The sequence below is a fragment of the Danio aesculapii genome, chromosome 21 (assembly GCF_903798145.1).
Source record: "Danio aesculapii chromosome 21, fDanAes4.1, whole genome shotgun sequence".
Taxonomy (NCBI): domain Eukaryota; kingdom Metazoa; phylum Chordata; class Actinopteri; order Cypriniformes; family Danionidae; genus Danio; species Danio aesculapii.
In genome coordinates this window covers 18261125-18284626 of record NC_079455.1, presented here as the reverse complement: position 1 = coordinate 18284626, position 23502 = coordinate 18261125, and the positions used below count along the sequence as shown (strand labels likewise).

The following is a 23502-nucleotide window of genomic DNA, read 5'->3' as shown; positions in this document are numbered from 1 at the left end:
AGGTAACATAGACGACTTTATTTCTATTAACTAAGATTGACAAAGCTGAATAAATACTGTAATAAATGTACTGATCATGTTAGAATGCATTACCTAACGTTAACTAACAAAACCTTATTGTAAAGTGTTACCGTTTTATGTTAACATATAAAAATATTTAACTACTGTAAAACAAACTGTCATTTATTTACTTTAAAACCATTTTGAAATTCTATGTTATTATTATAAATAATGTGTCTGAAAAGTAAAAACCCTGAAATATGAATCATTAATGTAAGGTCACTCACTGTGAGTCGGTCGCCTTTTCCGAGAAGACCCTGAGCACAAAGTCTCCTTCTTTCTGGGGCTCAAAGGTGGACGGGACAATGATATACTCTCCTGCTGGCAGGGAGAAGCGTGAGCTCACTTCTCGAAGATTGATGAAGAGCTCTGACCGAGCGCTCGACGTGTGCTTGAGGAAAAAATCCCGCTTCAGATGGACACCAACCCGACCCAGATACTGACAGAGAGGAAACAAACATCACTGCGCATCTCAACTGACCAACGCTATGGTCTAAACTGAGGTCAAACTGCAGCTTAAGCACCAACCTGACTGATAACGAATGGTTTAAATGATAATGGTGAGTTTCATTAATCTGGCACACATCTCATACCTCTTTAGGGACCTGTAAGATTCAGAAATAAAGGGTAGAAACATTATAAATCTTTCAGTTTTTTGTTTTTTTTAAATAATTGGAGTCACTTGGTTAGCAACCAACGTTATTGTAATGTTAGCAAGTTATCAATAATAGGGCTTTTCTCATACTTTACTGAATAAAACATACATTAATAGCACAATACCTATTCACACAAAAGATGAGACCTATATAATGGCAATGATAAAGATGATCTATATATACATACATTTTTAAAATAATAATATTTATATATATACAGTTGAAGTCAGAATTATTAGCCCCCTGTTAATTTTTTCCCCAATTTCTGTTTAACAGAGTAAAGATATTTCTAAACATAATAGTTTTAATAACTCATTTCTAATAACTGATTATTTTATCTTTTCCATGATGACAGTAAATAATATTTGACTAGATATTTTTCAAGACACTTCTATACAGCTTAAAAAGACATTTAAAGACTTAACTAGGTTAATTAGGTTAACTAGGCAGGTTAGGGTAATTAGATAAGTTATTGTATAACGATGGTTTGTTCTGTAGACCAGTGTTTCCCAACCCTGTTCCTAAAGGCACACCAACAGTTCACATTTTGAACCTCTCCCTAATCAGACACACCTGAATCAACTCATCAGAACATTAGAAGAGACTCCAAAACCTGAAGTTAATGGGTAAGAAAAGGGAGACATCCAAAATATGTACTGTTGGTGTGCCTCCAGGAACAGGGTTGCGAAACACTGCTGTAGACTATCGAAAAAATATATATAGCTTAAAGGAGCTAATAATTTTGACCTTAAAATGTTTTGAAAAAATTTAAAAACTGCTTTTATTCTAGCCGAAATAAAACAAATAAGACTTTCTCCAGAAGAAAAAACATTATCAGACATACTGTAAACATTTCCTTGCTCTGTTAAACATCATTTGGGAAATCATTTAAAAATGAATAAAAGAATTCAAAGGGGGTTTAATAATTCTGTATACTGTATATATTACAGTGTGTGTATATATAATAACATTGTGTATATATATATTTATATATATAAAATAACATTTATTTATTTAAATTTTTGTCAACATATTTTAAACATATTTAATAACAAATTTTTAATATCTAACTTCTTTTGTCTTTGCCACAATGAAAATGCATGTTTTTCTAGTTATTTTCCTAAATTAAAGGCCCTGCTGAGCTTAAAATGTTTTTTTAATGTAAAAACTATGTTTATTCCAGTCAAACTAAAAGAAACAAATATTGAATAGATTATATATAATACTGTAAGTACTGTAAGAATGTCCATGCTCCATTAACCATCACTTGGGAAATATTTGACACATTTAAAGGGGTTCTTCACCCAAAAATAAAAATGTACTTATTATTTACTCACCCTCAAGTGATTCTATATCTTTATGAGTTGCTTTCTTCTGTTGAACACAAAAGAAGAAAAATGAAAGCCTGTAACCATTGACTTCCATAGAAGGGAAAACAATATATTTTCCAGGCGTACAGGCTTTCATATTTCTCCTTTTGTGTTCAACAGAAGAAAGAAACTCATAAAGATATAGAATCACTTGAGGGTGAGTAAATAATAAGTATAATAAATATTAAGCATATATGTCAATGGTTACAGGTTTTTAGCATTCTTCAAAATATCTTCTTTTGTGTTTGAGAGAAGAAAGAAACTCATAAAGGTTTTAAACAAGGCTGAGTAATTGGTGACAGAATTTAAATACTTGTGTGAACTATCCCTTTAAGTTTAATTTGAGCCGTATTTTAAAAACAATAGATGCAATTATGAAGTACAAGTCAAAATACTTACTGCAAGTGGGTTTTAAAAAGATCATAAAGTTAAAAGAACTGCTTTAAATCAACATTTAAATTGATACATTTACAATGAATTTATTTATATTTGTTTTACTTACATTTTTTGTATTATTTATTTACATACAACTTTTCAGTAGGACTGTGTTTTTTTCTCAGCTTAAAGATAAACCGTTTTGTCCCTGCATATACTTAAAACATTAGATGAATATCATAAACAGTCGATTAGTCGATTAATGGCTTAATAGAAACACTACTACAAGATTACAGGAATCTTCAGCTGAAGTTATCTGACTTTGTGTGACTGGGCTTTGTGTGTAATTGTCCTCTACAATACAAAATACAGTCCTCAGCATACGTATATGAGTACACCCCTCACAAATCTCTCTTTTAAGATTCTCTACAATATTATATTTGTGCATATACATTCGATCAGCCAAATCTGCAACTAATCTAACTAAATAACTTACGATAACTGTCCAAAAATAAGTACACTCAAATTTGAGTTAGAAAAATAGTTCAATAATTTAATTCAATATTTTTTAAAAAGAGGAATCCAAAAATATTGAACATTTTGTAGTTAGTATTTTTTGCAATATTTATCTTGAATTTAAATGTGGCAACGCAGTGGTGCAGTAGGTAGTGCTCAGTGGTGTAGTCCTAAAAAAATAGGTGGTGTACTATTACCCACCCAATCCAAATTTTAAAAGTAGGCAAAGAAACAACAAAAGTCAATGTATCTTTCATTCATTTGATATATATATATATATATATATATATATATATATATATATATATATATATATATATATATACACTGCACAGCTGTGGTTTGCTGACTAACTAAAAAACGAGTTCAGGAGCGGGATTCTACCGCCGTTTTGATATCAACTTTAAAGGGGACTGAGGCGATCATTTAGTATTGGACAGGTAATCGCAAAGGTGTTAGGGGGGCTGAATGGAGGGCTAAAGCGATGCCCATGCTGTTTTATAATTTTACTTGAACGTTTCAGCGAGACTTCATTCAACTGATTTGTTGTGATCTTCGAAAAACTCAAATACTCAATACACGAAAATTAGGGAAGTCTAATTACCAAAACAAGTAAGTATACCGAGAGTATGATCCTCAGAAGTCGTAATACCCAAACAGCTCATGGAAAAAAGTAGGCATACTGAGTATACGTGCGTATAGCAAGGACTACACCACTGGTAGTGCTGTTGCCTCACAGCAAGAAGGTCGCTGGTTCGAGCCTTGGATGGGTCAGTTGGCGTTTCTGAGTGGAGTTTGCATGTTCTCCCAGCGTTCGCGTGGGTTTCCTCCGGGTGCTCCGGTTTCCCCCACAGTCCAAAGACATGCGGTACAGGTGAATTGGGTAGGCTAAATTGTCCGTAGTGTATGAGTGTGAATGAGAGTGTATGGATGTTTCCCAGAGATGGGTTGCAGCTGGAAGGGCATCCGCTGCGTAAAACATGTGCTGGATAAGTTGGCAGATCATTCCGCTGTGGCGACCATGGATTAATAAAGGGACTAAGCCGAAAAGAAAATGAATGAATTTAAATGTATTATCTTTCTATTTCTAAAGATTATACTAATATATGCTAAAATAATATTTTAATAAATATATCTATTTAATAAATCTGTTTTGTTGAAATCTAGCAAAATATATTAACTATGTTCACTGAGAAATAAGTAAAAATATTCAACTCGTGTATGCTGAGCACTGTATTTACAAAATAAGAACTGATTCTTGATGCATCTAAAACATCTAACATCTAGTTGATTGTGTTTACCGCTCATTACTCGGCCCTATAAAATATCAGGTTTTCTACCTCATAAATGGCAAATCCAATGGTCTCCATGTCTTTGCCCTCCCTCCGTAACTTCCTGCGATTCTTCTGCATCAGAGCCACTAGAAAAGTGCAGCCTTCTTGATTGTCAGTATCTGGTTCCTTCAGCACTATTTTAAACTGGGGATTGATCCAAAATGTTGCTGTGTTGAGAGAATCGGTCTTTAATTCAAGAGCACCGTCTCTTATATCAGCTCAAAAGCAATAAAGAGACTCTGGTGGAGAATGTACCTGGATAATTCCTGCATCCGCCAGCAGTGGATCCTCTTCTCCATTCACCAGGATACAGCGATGAGTTCCACTTTTTCACCTCTCGGCTCTGGAGCGCATCCGCCGTCAGGTTACAGATCTCCAGTCTGCTGAACTCTCGCTTGAAGTCGTTGAATGCCATCCTGGGTGTGTGTAAAAAAAATAGTCTGATTTAAAGCTAGTCAATTGGTCAAAAAAATTGAGCAGGGTTTAATATTGTTTTGAACAACATTGAATTTTATTATTGTAATGGCAAATTATTTTCCTCCTGTTCAGAAGGAATATATTTTAATGTGAAGACTGAAATACAATAAAGTCAGACGAAGTTTGTCTTCTAATTGCTTTAATTCTCCGGAGAATGATCAGTTCACACACACACACACAGCCTCCATAAGCAAAAGGATACCAAGGATGGGCTCACAGGTGTTTTTAAAGACAATGTTATCATGTTTATTCATTCATTCATTCATTTTCCTTCGTCTTAGTCCCTTTATTAATCAGTGGAATAAACCGCCAACTTATCCAGCACATGTTTTACACCGCAGATGGTCTTCCAGCTGCAATCCATCTCTGGGAAACATCCATACACTCTCATTCACACACATACACAATGGCCAATTCGCCTAGGGCGCATGTGTTTGGACTGTGGGGGAAACCGGAGCACCCGGAGTAAACCCACACAAACATGGGGAGAACATGCAAACTACACACAGAAATGCCAACTGACCCAGCCGAGGCTCGAACCAGCGACCTTCTTGCTGTGAGGTGACAGCACTACCTACTGCGCCACCGCGTCGCCCCCCTATATTATATTATATTATATTATATTATATTATATTATATTACAGTATATTATATATTAATTTGTGTTTTGAAGATAAGCAAAAATGACATGAAGGTGAGCAAATAATCACATGTTATCTGAATAATATGTAAGCCACACACACACACACACACACACACACACACACACACACATTATATCTATATAAAAGAAAACTGCATGAGACGCTCACCAAAATTCTCCATCTTCTTGACAGTTGTGCAGACGAGACCTTACAGATGCGTCGATTTCACGCCATTCCTTTGACCTAAATTGACACGTGGTGATATACAACAAAGATATTCAACATGACATCATGAATTCTTTTTTTATCTTCACATGATTCTCACTCATCACTCCAGGGTCCCGTCCACTCCACCTCTCCCCAAGGGTTTCTGATGCGCAGCAGCTTGGTCTGGCTTCGTCTGTACTCCACCTGGCCCACACATTTACATCTGCCAGTAATCAGCTGTTTTGTAATTGGCTGAGTTTGTTGTCAATCAAAATCCAGCACTCACCTCATCCACTCCGGTAATGGAGTAGGCGTGGCCTTTCACTAGTTTTTTAAAGGTGATGGCTTCCATGTCAAAGAAACTTGTAATCTGAAAATTAATACAATATGGGTTTTAATATTGAACGACAATCCAAACAAGGTAATATAAAGGTTAGAATGCTTATAGATGGTTTCATTATGCCATTTAATAACAAAATAGCGTCCATTGACTCTCCATTGAAAGTCCTTCAAAATTATTATATATTATATTATATTATATTATATTATATTGTATATTATTATATTATATTATATTATATTATATATTATTATATATTATATTATATTATATTATATTATATTATATTATATTATATTATTATATTATATTATATTATATTATATTATATTATATTATATTATATTATATTATATTATATTATTATATATTATTATATTGTATATTATTATATTATATTTTATTATATTATATTATATTATATTTTATTAGCTGAACGATGTGCAAGAAAATCATTTAATGCACTAGTAGTTGCAGTCAGTTTTTACATTGTTCCAAATTAATGCTCTACCCACAAGAATCAGTGGCTAGTAACCATAATTAACTCAGTGAGTGACTTGCCAGAGCCTCCATTATAGCGATGCCTGATTCCAAGTTCTGGAATTGATGGACTTGATACTTTTTTCGATTCTTTATACAACCCCGAATCAGAAAAAGGTGGGACAGTAGGGAAAACGCAAATAAAATTTGTTGGCAAACTAGCGATCCTCAGCCAATCTTTGCTCCTAAAGGACTAGATCTGTCTTGGATGCTGCTTTTGTACACTAAATCATAATTGCGGTCAACTGTTTTAAAACACAATCACTTTTTCTGATTTGGGGTTGTACTCAAACCCCACCAAAAGTAAAAAATCTGTAATGAAGCTCAAGCAAGTGCACAACTGTCAAATAAAAACAGCAAACTGTTCACAAAATAATTAATAATTAAATTAGGTGAACCATCCGAATCTGTTCACAGAAATGTATCTGATCATTATAGGCCTTTTTTCACGGAAGGTCGAACACACATCAGGTAGAGCGTTAGTTGCATATCCATACTTCCGCCGGAGCAACAGAGTCAGATATGCTATAGTTTTCACTTTCTCTTTAAAAACTTTGCCAACATTTACCATTTACAGCGGAATGTTAATTGTCTTGTTGAGCGACATTCTATCGCTCCACACGCTAAACCTAATAAAGGATATAAGTTTGTCCACAAAAATTGCATTTTTAATTACGAAGGTGGGTGACGTCCCATACGTTAGCATGGTTTAGGAAAGGCTATGTACATTTGTGCGAAATTTATCATAGCGTATACTCTTAGTTTTAAACCATTAAGAGATATAAGGGAGCTAACGCATATATAATAATAAATGTTCAATAAATATGCAATGTAATAAATATTTGATGAGAGGGAACCTGGACCTTTAGTATTTCTGTACGTACACAGATGAATATCTTAAGGGAGGGCAACAGGCTTTATTTGACTCATGCACTGTGTAAATGTATAACATGTCAAAACTGCTCAAGTAAGGCAGTCTGGATTTGTTTGTACATGTTTTTTATTCGATGTATTGTTTTCAAGATTCGTATCCTACATTACATAATATTACATGTATATTATGCGTGTATATATATATATATATATATATATATATTCATCCATGTACATACAGAAATACTAAAGGTCCAGGTTCCCTCACATCAAATATTTATTACATTGCATATTTATTATACATTTACATTTTATACATGTATTTAAACATTTATTATTATATGCGTTAGCTCCCTTATATCTCTTAACGGTTTAAAACCAAGGGCATACGCTATGATAAAGGTACATTTCGCACAAATGTACATAGCCTTTCCTAAACCATGCTAACGTATGGGACGTCAATCACCTTCGTAATTAAAAATGCCATTTTTGTGGAAAAACTTATATCCTTTATCAGGTTTAGAGTGTGGAGCGATAGAATGTCGGTCTACAAGACAATAAACATCCGCTGTAAATGGTAAATGTTGGCAAAGTTTTCAAAGAGAAAGTGAAAACTATAGCGTATCTGACTCTGTTGCTCTGGCCGGAAGTATGAATATGCAACTAACGCTCTACCGGATGTGCATTCGACCATCTGTGAAAAAAGGCCTATTAGCAAAAAAAAAAAGTCAAATTCTTAATGAGTTCTTTTAAAATGAAAAGAGAAGTCGATTCCACTTATGGAAATTTGGAAATGTCTCTGAATCTGGGAATCAGAAACACAGACATGCGCTTCACAAGTTAACGGGATTAACCAACTTGCAAATATGCTGAACAATATTTGCGAGGAGGTAGCTAACACATGTTACTATGAGCTATAAGATATGCCCTTATCTTGTGTGCTATTCCTCTCTCTGTCTGCCTGTGAATGATTCAAAGTGGGTGGATAAAGATGCCAACAAAAATGTAGCCAAATGTTGTGCTGCAAAGAGCAATAAAAGGTTTAACTCATCTAATGTTAAAACTTGGCAAATGACCATGAAATAACCGAGGTCATTTATACTCCGCTTTGCGTTGGTTCTTTGCCTCTGTGTTGTGCATTTAAAATCCTTTAATGCATGGAAAACCATTGATTATGCCTTACATATTACATTACAAAGTGATTTAAAAGACTGATGTGCATATTATATTATATTATATTATATTATATTATATTATATTATATTATATTATATTATTATATTATATTACAGCTCTTTATAGGTCAAAGTGTTCTGAATGATGAATGGATAAGTTGCTCTTCAACACTAACATCTATAGAGCAGCCCATGAGAGAGCCTCTCTCCACAGCTCTTGTGATGATGCTGAAAAGGTTTGGTGGAGCGTTTTTCAGCTCATACATCTCAGTCACTCCACCGGTGAAGTCCTCAAAGCCTTCAGATGTGCTTCCTCCGGATAAAGCCTCATAGCAGCCGTTCAACCTGCCATGTTCAGAACAATGCACTCATTACACAACCAAACAAGATCCCGGGGCCTCATTTATAAAACTGTGGATACAATAAAATCCAGATACAGACTCATAAAAATAATCTTTGATGTGCTGAGCAGCCACATACCCTTTTCCTAGTGGTAGATTTAGAGTGTTTGGAAATCTAAGCAGTTCTTGTCCTGCCTCTCTCATGTAAGGGATTTGCATGTTGACTGCTGTTCTTTTATATGCTAAAGAGATTAACTGGGGCATTTGTGAGGCGGATATCTAAAACACAATTTCAGAATCATTTGCAATTCAGCGATATCTCAGCTGGAAGAGAGGCATGCATTTTCCACTAAATCAGTCGCTCTAAATCACGTACACACATTTGAGTAAGAAAATCTTAGATTAAATTAAGGATGATTCATATGCATGGTTTTATAAAACGAGGCCCCAGGTCTGAAGACTATCTGAGAAACAGTCTGATTGAAGCTTTCTTACTTTGCATAAGCCTTCTCCACCAGGGCACTCCAGAACTCTGATCCCTCAGCTGAGTGGACGAAAAGCAGCTTTCCATCTCTGACAGGCAGCCGGTCATCAATCACCACATCCACCCAGTCCCCAAACTGCCAAAACTAGAGGACACGTTAGGAAACAATGGCTGTTAAATGGATGATTCACTCAAAATTCTGTTCATGCACCCTTCACTTCTGCCAAACCTGTATGAGTTTCTTCTAATGAACTCAATAGAAGATATTTTAAATAACATACGTACCCAAACTATTTAACCCAGGCTCATTCTGAGAACGTAGTCCTGTGGATGTTTCTGGAGGCCAGCGAAATACGTCCCGGGAGGTATGTATTTTTGCAGTTTTTGTTTTCACGAATCCCCGAGAGGCCGCTGTGCGTGCTTTTTCCCGTGCCGTTCTCGTGTAAACCCGCTAGAGGCTGCTGTCGAAGAACCTTCCACCTGTCTGCCTGGTTGACAGAATGATTGACCGTGCGACCGGCCAATCGGCTGACCCACCCTCCTCCGTCTCTAAACCCAACCAACGACGATTCACAAAAGCCGTCCAGAAAAAGAAAAGCCCTCGTCTAATTTTTACCACGTTTTCGGATATTGACCACATTCTCACCCTGTGATGAACTTGTTCGCTTAATTTTTTGTTTTTTGTTCGTTTTCTTACCTGATTTCTGGAACCGCTCTTCGCCGGACTCGAACCCGGTCGTCGTAGTCGCCTCGAGTCCGCCAAAGTACACGAAGAGCTAACCGGACAAACTGGTTGCAGCGGGAAAGCCCTCCACACGGAGGCGAGCGGCCGGCCGGTAAGCGCCGAAAGGAACGGCGTCACACAACCCCGCAGCGTTCGCTTTAAAAAATGAAATGCAGCCGTACGTACCCCCGGCTACATATTTCGCAGTCTCCAAAAACGTCCACTGGACTAAGTTTTCAGAATGAGCCTGGGTTGAAACTATTGCTTGTCCCCAATGACTTCCATAGTATTTTTTGCTACTATAATCAAATCAAATCACTTTTATTGTCACATCATCAGCAGCACGTGTGGTATGAGTGAAAAGCTTAGGTGCTGGCTCCAGACAGTGCAAAATACAGACAGTGCAAAATACTACAACATACAACAACATACTCAAAACAGGACAATGTAAAATTGACAGTGTCAGTAATTATTTTGCTAATATAGTGGGACAGTAAACTTTTTGGTTTCCAACATCCTTTAAAAGATGTTTATGTTCAGAAGAATGAAAAAATAAATTTGGAACAATTATGGGTATGTAAACAAAGTGTAAATCGTCATTTTTTGGGAGAACTATACAGTACATGTAAAGGGACAGTATGAATTGACAGTATGAAGGGACAGAATTGACTTCGACAACTGGTTCGAGTGCGATAAAGAACAGTACTAGAAAGCAGGTAAGGCAAAAACAAAAGCTAAAAAATAAAATAAACAAGTAAATAACAGGGTGAGAATCGGCAATCGGTGATTTTTAAAACATTATTTCTTGGGTTTAGGGAAGGGGGAGGATGTGGGGGTTCGGCCAGTTAGGCCCAATCCCAATTCTACCCCTTTCCCTTACCCCTCATTTTTCCTGCTCCCACCAAAGGGTAGGGGTGTCCCAATTCTCTTTAGCTTGAAGGTGTAGGGCTAAGGGCAATAGGTAGATACCCCTTCGAACAAAGATTTTTCAGGACCACACTTGAAACCAAGGGGTAAGAAAATTTCCCAGAATACACCAGCCACAGCTGCACCCGGAAGTAAGGAGATCCACAAATTAGTATTTATTGTCATTGTTAGGAATTTTTACAACAAACAAACACATGTTTTAATATATTCATAACCGTGTTCATGTTTTACCATCATGCTTGAAAAAAAAAACGCTTAAATAAAAACAGCTAAATTTCTCTATCTATAATCCCAAATAATAACTCCTGTATTGCAGTCCCACAACATTCTGACAATCGAATACCCTGCCAGAAAAGTCTAGCAGCTGGGAATGGGCTTTTTACAGTGTCTGCTATAATGTTATTGTTGTTTTTGGTGTGTTTACATTGATAAATATGGCCACAGTGTAAATGCACAGTACAGTTACGGTCTTATTGCCACATTAGATCATTATGATAACATAATATATGCCTTCCGTGATTTATTGAAAATAAATACCAAAAAATAACACAACTGAAATAACTATAGCAGTCACAATCGTCTGATCTCATTTGAAGCAAGAGATCACGATGGCATATGATGACGTGTGCAGGTGCTGTAGTGCTGTCTGATGGGTCTTAGGGGTAAATTTTGAAGCCCATGAAGGGGGAGGGGTACAAAATCAGAATTGGGATTGGGCCTTAGTCAGTCAGTCGACAGTGGCCTCTGGTGGATTTAAAGTGGCCTCTGGTGGAGTACAGCAGGCGTGAATGGCACTCACGAGAGAAATTTGAGATCTGAAAAAGCATACACAGCGGCCTCTGGTGGATTCGCAAAAACAAAAACATAGCTCCTGGTATGTATTTTGCTCTCTCCAGAAATGTATATAAGGGTACATAATCAGAATGAGCCTGGGTTGTAGTATGAAGTAGAGTAAAGCTGGAAGCCACTGAAGTTAAACAAGACCACTGAAGAGACGAGGACGGCATGGCATGAAAGTTTTTGTTCACCACTTTCAGTTCTTCCAGTCATGATAAAGATTTGAGGTTTTGCAATTTACAATGAGGAAAAATCACAGTTTTTCCCAATGAGAAAACTTGAAATTATCTTTTCATTACTTAATAAAGTAATACTGAGATGACATAAATGTGGTAGAGACCACAATGTGTGGTATTCACAGTAAATTTTGTGTTCTGTATGTTTGTAATTGGCTGTGTGTACGGTTGATAACTTCCTAATTTTAGACATGGCTGCTAAGAAATTTCAGGTGCGTTTTGGTAACAGTCAAGATGTCATTATTAGCACCATGTTACAAAATGAATTCTGCCATGGAGTGTGGAACAGACATGCTTTTTGGCTGCAAGTGCATTTTATGACACTGTAGTCAAAGCATTTTCACATATTGTTTATTAGTGCACTTTTAATGAACATTTTACATACATCCTCATAATCAGATATCTGAATCATAATCATACTTACAATTTGCAGGCTGTTCAGCTCCAATATTTTATAAAAGTCTGTGGATTTATGCAGAACCATTTTTGAGAGTATAGGGGTTGAAAACTTAACTCATTCATTCATTCATACATTTTCCTTTCGGCTTCTATATTATTGCAGATGTTTTCTAAGACTGATGTTCCATGCATATGGTGAGCTGGACCAGTACATTTTTCTAGCCCCCATCTTTTATTTTTAGCATAACATTTCTATATATAGACATTACTGTTTATAAGTTTCTGGTTAGTCAGATTTTTCTTTTAGTAAGTAAGACTTCTATTCAGCAAAGACACATTAAATTAATCAGAAGTGATAACAAAAAGTGTAATGTTATGACTTCGATTTCTTTTGCATTTTCTATTCATTAATTGTAAAAGAATTTTCAAATACAATGCATCGCAATGTCAGCATTGATAAGACATGTTTCTTGAGCATTAAATCATCATATTAGAATGATTTCTGAAGGATCATATGAGTAATGATGCCAAACATGGGATTTAAATCACAGGAATAAATAACCTTTTAACATACAGTATACTGGAAATTATTATTTTAAATGTACGTAATATTTCACAATATAACTATTTTTACTATATTTTTTTAATTTAAAAAAAGCATACTCCAAGCATTAAATAGCAGTCCTTAGTATCAAACTTCTTGTATCAAAATCTTTTCAGTAAAAATAGCATAATAAATCATCTTTCATTTGTGTGTTTGTCTCTGTATGTAAACAGCAGTTCACTCTGAGTTGCTGGCAGAACTCCAAGTGTCTCTGCAGCACTAATGCTCTGAACGCTACAAGCATTCACTGAGTGACTGAGCCTAAATGGTTCCTGGCTGGAGAACAGAAGGGGAATTTGGCAGAGGATGTGGCCATTTCGTTTTCTGGGTGAGGCCTGTATATATAGCCATGCAGCAGACAGGGTGGGCTGGCTTAATGTAGATCTGCTGAGCTATGGAGAATCAAGTGGAAGGGGAACAGATCAGTTTACACGCCTGCATTGGAAAGAAGGACGTGTTTGGGATTTTTTTTTTACAAAAACAGGGTTTAGGCAATGTGGCAGTTTAATTAATGGCCTCAAAATATATCTATGTCTATTGCAATATTTCATATTAGTTCATTTATAAACTATGAATGTGTACTTGGCAGTGTTAGTGAAATTCTTGCAATTCATATAAATTTATTTATATGGAGTAAGACTTTTACGAGCAATTTTACTTGGAAATAAGCAGGTCAGATGATCTTAATCTTAATCTAATATTAGCCCCCCTGTTTATTTTATTTTTCTCAATTTCTGTTTAACGGAGAGAAGATTTTTTCAACACATTTCTAAACATAATAGTTTTAATAACTCATCTCTAATAACTGATTTATTTTATCTTTGCCATGATGACAGTAAATAATATTTGACTAGATATTTTTCAAGACACTTCTATACAGCTTAAAGTGACATTTAAAGGCTTAACTAGGTTAATTAGGTTAACTAGGCAGGTTAGGCTAATTAGGCATGTTATTGTATAACAATGGTTTGTTCTGTAGACTTTGGAAAAAAAATATAGCTAAAGGGGCTAATCATTTTGACCTTAAAATATCTATTAAAAAAATTAAAAACTGCTTTTATTCTAGCCGAAATAAAACAAATAAGACTTTCCCCAGAAGAAAAAAATATTATCAGACGTACTGTGAAAATTTCCTTGCTCTGTTAAACGTCATTTGAGAAATACTTAAAAAAAAAATTAAAAGGGGGGCTAATAATTCAGATTTCAACTGTACATATATGGCTGACTGAAAATTATATTTAATGAATCATTTGATAACAGATTAAAAGACTCTATTTAAGGATCTAATGCTAATTAATTTTCATTTTTAAATATTTATAGTTTGCCACTATACCTCAATCCACTATAATTTACCCATTTTTCAGCAAAACACTTTTAATCATTTAGGCCTGGTTTCACAGATAGGGGTTAGACTAAACCAGGATTAGGCCATTTTCAATTAAGACATTTAAGTAACTTTTATTATTACTATAACTTTTTTGCCTCAGAAAAAAACATTACTGATGTGCTTTTATGAGAGACAACAAAGACACGATGTTGTATTCAATCATTGTTAATTTCGATCAGTTTAATTTTAGTTGAGGTTAAGTTTAATCGTTGTCTAAGAAGCAGGAATTAAAGTACAATAATAATGTAATGCATTATGTAGACATTATCATTTTAAGCAAACAATATTACATTACAATAAGGTTTCATTAGTTAAAGTCAATGTATTTACTAAAGTAATCTAAGAATGAACAATACTTGTACAGCAGAATTTTTTGACTAACCTTTACTAATGTGTTATTAACAATAGTTAATGCACTGTGAGTTAACAGTAACTAGCAAAGAACAACTGTGTTTCCATTAACTAACGTTAACAAAGACAATTCAATAAATACTGTAATAAATGCACTGTTAATTGTTTGTTTGAGGTAGTAAAATACATTAAAGATGCAGTATGTGATTGTCTTCAGAAACAGGTTTGTTGTGCTGGTCTCTTCACATTCCAATAGTAATGATTAAAGTAGATGATCTAAATGTGTTTATATGTATTTTTATATTCTGGGTGAGGCAAAAGACTAAAAAATGTTCATCCAATTAAATATTGCCAGGCCGATAATTCCCATAATTCTGATAAGTAGCCCAAACTGTCGGTCAACAAATGTAGATTTGAACAACTGCCTACCCGTTCACGCAGATCCACCGATGCACGTTCACTTGGGCTGCGGTCACGTGGACACGAGTGAAAGCGCTAAAAACAAATGCTGAATAGAAACTTTTTAAAATTCTGAATCAATATTGGAAGGACGACACCATGGCTGAAGTATTCCATTTAGACAGGTAATGTTATGTCTTAAAACTATTTTAGTCACGCAAAGCTTATGTAGATTTTGTTGAAGCTATATGCACAGAAGTGTTGTTCAGCAACTGAAATCTTCCGGTGAAAGATTGATGGGACTGTTTTCAGTTTCATAAGGGACCATTTACAGCATCGATAATGTAGATTTTCATTTAGTTTAACAACAAAACATCAGTAAACAGCGCTATTCCGCCTTGCCTGCTTTACTGAGGTGAAGTTGGATTTATATGGACATTGGTTCTTTTTTGAACAATGACAACGTGTGACTCGGTCCGCTCCCTATATTGGTTACCATGTTCATTTGAATATTCAGTCTGAAATAGCATGTAAGTATATGTAAGTATGGCTTAGTAATAAGTGTAATTCCTGCACCCCACCGGCCAACCACTAAGCATACAGTAGTCGCTTTAGGACAAAGCGTGTGAGAGAGTTTGACTGATGAGTGAGACTGATGAGAGAGTGATGACAAGTTTTACTTGCTAACTACACAACTGAAGATGTGCTAGATATAATACAGTTTTTGTTCAGAATTAGTGTAGAGTATTATAAAGTACTATAAAGTTTTTTACCTATGACCTGATCTAGTGGGTCTCTGTCATCTTTAATGTCATGATTTCAGGAGGCGTGGCTTTGGATGACAGGGGAGGGATTAGCATTTAGGCAGATCACCTACAGCACGTTTAACTAACATTAACTAATGCAACCTTGTTGTAAAGTGTTACCATTACAATTTCCAAACAATTATTAGAATTAAAATAAATATTGTAAAATATTTTGAAAGTGTTCAATACCTGGAAGTGAAATATTCCGGCATATTGCTGATGGAAGCTCTGGCCATGAGGAACCACCCGTCGCAGCAAGGGTTCGTTTAGTGTAAGGCACGCAATAGCCGCCAGCAGCCAACAATCACCTACAGTTAGTGTGTTCAACAACAACAAGAACAAAAGTGTAGTGAAACAGAGAGATTATCCTACAATACTTCATTCCTGCAGCATTAATAACTCATTTGTAAAAAAGCATGCTCTTTTATTTGTGAGTAAACTGGTGTGTTAATGAGTTTCTCATGATTTTGTTCTGTTTGAGTTCTTGTATTACCTAGAGCCCCTTGGCAGATGTCAGTGCGTGTGGCCCCATCTACGATAAAGTGTGGGTCGGAGCAGAACTCCTGAGGTACACAGAGAAGACCTATGGGTCAGACAGGGCATAGAAATCACTGGAATATCTATACCTACTGACATATAAATGGATGTTAGCATTTACATTCAATCATCTATCCAATGTGTCTTACAAATGAGGATAACGGAAGCAATCGGCCAGCAAAAGTGTGGTGAATGTTACAGTTTAAGTAGTATTAAATAAATAATACAAAATATAGATAGAACAGAAATAGAATAGAGAGTGCTAGTGTTTTATTCATCTCTTTCCTATAGATAAAAGGGTTTTTGTCAAGGTAAAAGTCCTTGAAAGTGATTTCACGCCTCTTTGGGTAGGCACCACAATGTGTCGTTTACTTACAGAACACAAGCTTCTGGCAAACACAGAAGTCTGAAGTAGTGAATTGAGATAAAGAGGTGCAGAGACAGCCGCCGTTTTGTAGGCAAACGTCAGAGCCTTGCATTTGAAGCTTATTTTGCAACGTTGAAGTGCGCTCATTTTAGTGATTGTTTTAGAACTGCTGATTCCGTTGCCTATGGGAGAAAAGACTAGGAATAATAAACAGCAGAAAATGGTCAAGCTACTTGCTCTACAAACAAGTGTGTTCATGACTATACCTGAAAAGTATAATAATATAAGAAGAAATAATATAGTAAGAAAATGTCAGTTTGAAACATCAAGCAGCATAACAAGCTGTTTTTAAGGTCTAGAAATCAATGGAAGTAAATGAGACCAGTTGCAGAGGCTTGATTGTGCTGACTGGAAGGCCTGCAAAGAGAGCATTGTGATAGTCCAGTCTTTACAATATAAGAGCTTGAGCTGTGTACCATTTTATTTTTATAGAAATGGTCTAATAATTCTAATATTATATGAGACAAATCTACAGAAATGGTCTGTTTTTGTTTTTTTTTAATTATTATTATTTATTTTAATACATCAGCACATACAAATACAGTCTCAGCTATACAGTAGGAAAAAAGGGAAACATACTAACAAGTAAACAGGATAATACAGTAAGGCTAGGAGCTAAAATATACACCACAGAATAGAAAATCTGAAACAAATATTTATGTGGTGCCAAAAAGGTGTCCATAGCAGCCAAAAGTCATCTGACTTTTGATGTATGTCATAGGTAGGCCTACATGGAATCTGCACGCAGATTTTTAGCCCATTCTGTTTATTTACTTGAGTAAATGTGTGTAAATGTATATTTATTCAGTTTTTTTATTTATTTCAGAAAATATTCATACGATTTAATTACAATATAGTTTGTAAAGTAATATTTTCTGTCTTTTAGTAGAGATATTATATGGGAGACTTGCTTTATTTACCAACTAAAGTGGATCTAATTGGATTTGCATTGTAAATATTAAATAAAAGTTAAAAAGGTATTACTTTATGTCATATATTAAGTTTTTAGTTCTGATACTCCCAAAATGACTCCACATAATCCGCAGATTTTTAATAGAATTCTGCGCAGAAATAGCAAAAAATGTCCGCAGATTCCGTCTGGCCCTAGTCATAGGTGAGTTTCTCGAGTGGAAATAGCGTACATACTTGAGACAACCATATTTTAAAGGAGGGTACCTGGGGCGATGACCACAATAGAAGTATACATTTCTTTGCCAGATAGACCAAAGAACAGATGCTTGGTGTGGGAATCCAACACATTCTCTACTCCACCATATAATAAATAAAATTCCAGAGAAAAACAAAACGTAATCTTAAAGAGTCCTTGTAGAAAATGATGTGTTTTCTTTCAAAAAGAAACGATTTTCTCACAATACCAGAAACAATAAAGGAACATTCCTTTGCATTTTTTGCAGTTAAAACAAAGATCAGATGAGTTTTTGTAAATCTTTTTTACACCTAAGGGTGTAAGATAAACTCTGTTAATGAAATTATAATTGAGCTCATGAACACTCAATGAAGTACATTTAGAAAACAAATCATTACATAATTCAGACCAATCTGTATCTTTAATTTCGTGACCCAAATCTTTTTCCCACACGCTCTTCAAACTCTCGAAGGAAGAAGTATATGAGTTAGACAGAGCTTGCTATATTTTGGATATTAGTCCCTTGGAAAAAACTGCTCGTTACCCTTATCGGACAAAGATCTAATGAAATGATGCAGCTGAAGGTATTTCAAAAAATAAATGGTCTGTTTTAATAATGTGATCTGTCATTGAAAGTAGTAATGTGTAATTTGCCTAGCTGGATGGAGACATTGATGAATAACAGATCAGTGGTGATGAGTTGATGAAGAAGTTACATAACCCTTGAATCCAAGCCCTGAGGTACCCCTGTAGACATTGCGACTTGGACATTTCACCCCTCAAAAACACCCAGTAGGATATATCTGAGAGATGTATTGAGTCAAATGTGAAGGACTCAAAGCACTGAGGTGTCATGTGGCTTGACATGACCCTTTTATGACTAATTTTTAAAACTGTATTACAGTATTTTGCTGTAAAAGTGTAATAAAACTATTTCAATTTAATTGGGTGAGTAAATGATGACAGTTTTTGATTCGGATGAAATCTGCCTCTTTCAACATTATGCAAATGTATATGAGACTTAAGTATGTGAGAAAGTTAAACACTTTGCATCATTTATCCATGCTAATTTATGAATATTATGTTTTTATCATGCTTGGGTTGAAATGTTAGCACACACACACACACACACACACTACAGACTCTCACCGTTGGCCTCATCCAGCGTACACCTCTGGTTTTGCTAGAGTTGGGGCCCAGCTCCTTGAATCCTAAGGAAGACTGCTGGGCTGGGAAAATATCATCCTCAAACAGATGTCCACTCTGAAGGCAGCGAGTACGCAGGGACTCAAAATCCTGGCCCAAGAACTTCAGGGCCATATGGTTCTGTCCAAATCCCTCATTTCGATCCCACTCACTTCTCAAGCGGGCAGCAACTCCCATGGCACAAATTGGCTCCATCCTTGAAGACCTGTCAGAGACACAAAATAAGGACCACTGCTGTAACAAATCAAATTATGCCAATTATTTTTTCCTTGCCCATTTCACATTTTTTTTTTATTAAATGTATTTCTGTGTCATAATCATAACTATCCGCATTAAGGAGCAGATGTAATATGATATGTTTTTATACACACATTTGTACACTGACTAGGTTTATAGTGGGTAAATATAACACACATACTCCTTCTGTTGACAATCTAGAGAGAGAGTCGGCTAAAACATTTGACAAGATGATATCATTTGTAACAGCATTGTGACTTACCTTAAAATAGCACTATCCAAATCCTGAATATGGCTGTGGTATGATATCTTACACGGTTAACTTATATCATAGCGTTGTCCCAGCACAGAAAGGCTTCTGAAAGTGACTGCAGTGCGGAGCGCGTGCCCGCGTGCGTGTAATGGTTCCAAATTATTTACAATCACAAAAGCGGTTTCAATTCCTCAAGGGGGCGCCAGGAGACTTAGAAAGAAGATCCTTATTGAGCTGAATTGATATTTTTCACTTGTTGGAGACATTTGCACATTCGAATTGTATAGACTGATCGTCTAAAATAACCTAATTTTTATGGAAGGGGGGAGGGGGGGGGGGTCCTTCAGTATGTGATCGCTCTACTTTAATTTCTATTTTTCATTTGTTACTTATTGTTCTTATCACTCTATAATATGTACTTGTATATCAGTCTCTTACAGATTATTTCCTGACTTATTTTGTACATTTCTTCTTTTCCAAATAAAAGTTTTCACTTTATAAAAAAAAATCAATAGACCTAAGTATGATATTTGAAACAATTTGGGCTTCACTTTTCTATAGCAGAAGGGAATGGAGAAAGGTTAACTAAACAGCCTGACAAACGTCTTGTCGCCTATCCAAGTTTTAGGAACAACAAATAATAAGTTATGACTTATAGTTGATCATTTAGTGTCAGAAGTGGCTGATATGAAAGGCAAAGACCTCTAGATTATGCATATTTTACCTAAATAAAATATGATCATGCCTTGATTTTTAATTATTTAATTAGGACAGTAAGGTCTGACTTTGCTTAGACAAAAGTCTTGTCACTTAACAGAAATAATGTACAGTATAGAATATAAAGTCATGGTGTAGTGGGAAAATTTTTTATTTTGTGTATGATTCCCATGAGCTTGGAAGACTGCATCTATACATCTCTGCAACGACTCAAATAACTTATTAATAAAAGTCATCTGAAATGGCAAAGAAAGCGTTCTTGCAGGACTCCCAAAGTTCATCAAGATTCTTTGGATTCATCTTCAATGCCTCCTCCATCCTCCCCCAGACATGCTCAATAATGTTCATGTCTGGTGACTGGGCTGTCTAATACTGGAGCACCTTGATCTTCTTTGCTTTCAGGAACTTTGATGTTGAGGCTGAAGTATGAGAAGAAGCGCTATCCTGCTGAAATATTTGCCCTCTCCTGTGGTTTGTAATGTAATGGGCAGCGCAAATGTCTTGATACCTCAGGCTGTTGATGTTGCCATCCACTCTACAGATCTCTCGCACGCCCCCACACTGAATGTAACCCCAAACCATGATTTTTCCTTCACCAAACTTGACAGATTTCTGTAAGAATCTTGGGTCCATGCAGGTTCCAATAGGTCTTCTGCAGTGTTAGTGATGATTGGGATGCAGTTCAACAGATGTTCATCAGAAAAATCTACTTTCTGCCACTTTTCCAAATGATCAACTAGAAGTCAAGTTATTATTTGTTGCTCTTACAACTGGGATTGATGACAAGACTTTTGTCTGGTAGTGTATTTACATTCTATGAGTGGCATGTATACAATTTAAAAACGTTTATAGTCCTTAAATTCTAAAGTAACATACAAAGAAGTGAACTTTATAATATTTACTAAGCTCTTAGTTAGACAACAGACATTTAAGGCTTTTAGTCTCACGTTGCAGATTTATTGACTAAAGGAATAATTAACAAATCATTAACTTCTTCTCAAAGTGGAAGGCATATGACATACAACACATTTACATAATATGTTTGTTAACAGATTTTCAACAAATGTGAATGAATTTGTCCTATGCAGCAATATTCTGCTTTTCTACAGTATACTTTAAAAACGAACCCCAACCAATAGACTAAAATATCTCTCTTTTGAACATATAAAAACTGTGCTTGGAAGCACATTGACTGTTTAAAATGTCTTCCAGTTTGGGATATGATCGAAACAATAGACCAAATAAAATGGTTAATGCCCAAAAGGGGGCAGTAAAGACCCATAATAATGTGACTGTCATCTGACTGTGCTTTTAAACATGACCCATATTGCCCAACCTAAGGGGAGTGAGAGAGAGAGAGAGAGAGAGAGAGAGAGAGAGAGAGAGAGAGAGAGAGAGAGAGAGAGAGAGAGAGAGAGTAAGAGAAAGAGAGAGAGAGAGAGAGAGAGAGAGAGAGAGAGTCAACATGCATTTGTTTATCTGAGGATTCTGGGTGTCTGATTATAATTCATATGAGAGATCAAACCAGAACAGACTAAAGCAAACAAGTATTTAACTTTTATTCTTGATTCTCTTCGTCAAGCATCCAAAATTAGGCTTTCCTATCAAAAGCTTCAAGGGAAATGGGAATGTGAACTAGTGTAGTGAAAGCATTTTTACTTGCAATTTCCAGAACGGTCTTGAAATAGACATTATAACCTTTAGGGAATGTGTATTCAGCTTCAGCTTTATCCAGAAGGATTAAAATGCAGCGAGTGTAAGGAACTCAGGGCTCTTTTTGATTAATCCTTGGCACACTGCATGTTTCGGGACTTGATGTCATGAAACTTCACTTCTCTCTGGCTCCAATCTGTCAGGGAGAGATAAACTACAAACAGTGCCAGCGTGGGTGGCTGCAGTGTTTTAGGAGCTGCCACTACCATAATAGATTCAAGTGGGTCGTGTTTAAAAAAAAAGATAGGAAGAGAGCTAGAGAGGGAGATAGATAGAGATACATTTATGATTATGACGTTATATTTTCTGCCGTTTCAGAATGGTTTCAGTTGTTTGAAGTGGCAGTCTTTGCTGATTTGCTCATTTTCTCATATAAATAGTGAAGAGTAAAGACTAATGCTGTGCCTCAAACTGCAGGAGCTAGTCAACTTGTGTATCAACTGAAAATATTATAAGGATTCCACAAATTATATCTAGATGTTCTTTAGTTAACAGTGACTGCCACAAAAGTGGTTCTAAAGGGCCATTCACAACAAAAATACAATATGTTGTGCACACACAATAATAATAACAATATAAATATAATAATAATATCATTATAGTTGTGTCAACTCTGTTTTTCAAATAGAGTTAACTTGCGAACAAAGGTTCGGCGGCAGAATCAGGGCTCACTTTGTCTCCTTAACCAATCACTCACTCCCTAAAGGGCACCTATGGTAAAAAATTGGACAGACATCTGTGTAGGTATAGTATAAAGAGCGTCATATTGGGGTGATATAAGCACACCCAGTGCTTTTTTTTCAATTTAACAACATAAAAAACGGTGGACCAATTGGAGCGGTTTTCAGATCGACCGCAACTTTACGTAGGAGAGCGGTCCCCCCGCCCACCAATATTGATTGACAGGCGCGTCATCATATCCTCAGTTTGTTGATTCACGTCTGCCATTTTCAGTGTGAGTCGAAGCGATATCACTAAAGGAACACGCTAGCTCTATTTTTAGATGCAAGGCTCATTGGGCTCAACACAAGAGCAATATTCTCCACATTATCGTTCTATGCGGAATTATTAGTTGTATCTTTAGGTGGGTTTGCAAACATGTGTACTTCTCATTGAGTCTACCTTATACTTCAGCCGTTTGCATTTCTCGCGATCCCAGAAGCTCCCTGTGATCTTAACTAGGTGCTGCTGTACCTGACGCAG

General features: G+C 35.8%; 1 protein-coding gene across 1 annotated transcript in view; it reads right to left on the bottom strand.

The window, feature by feature from the left end:
- si:dkeyp-50d11.2 (calpain-1 catalytic subunit) overlaps positions 1–20019 on the bottom strand; it is a 27807-nt gene extending 7788 nt beyond the window's left edge. The window contains exons 1-13 of the mRNA XM_056445761.1: positions 19879–20019; positions 19323–19584; positions 16556–16625; positions 16252–16370; positions 9404–9537; positions 8744–8912; positions 5926–6009; positions 5758–5843; positions 5601–5675; positions 4567–4727; positions 4318–4478; positions 654–665; positions 288–499 (exon numbers count right to left, since the gene is read on the bottom strand). Coding sequence (XP_056301736.1) covers positions 288–499; positions 654–665; positions 4318–4478; positions 4567–4727; positions 5601–5675; positions 5758–5843; positions 5926–6009; positions 8744–8912; positions 9404–9537; positions 16252–16370; positions 16556–16625; positions 19323–19574 — 1535 coding nt within the window. The 5' untranslated portion in view covers positions 19575–19584; positions 19879–20019. The remainder of the gene's footprint in view (positions 1–287; positions 500–653; positions 666–4317; positions 4479–4566; positions 4728–5600; positions 5676–5757; positions 5844–5925; positions 6010–8743; positions 8913–9403; positions 9538–16251; positions 16371–16555; positions 16626–19322; positions 19585–19878) is intronic.
- Between the last annotated feature and the right edge of the window lie 3483 nt (positions 20020–23502).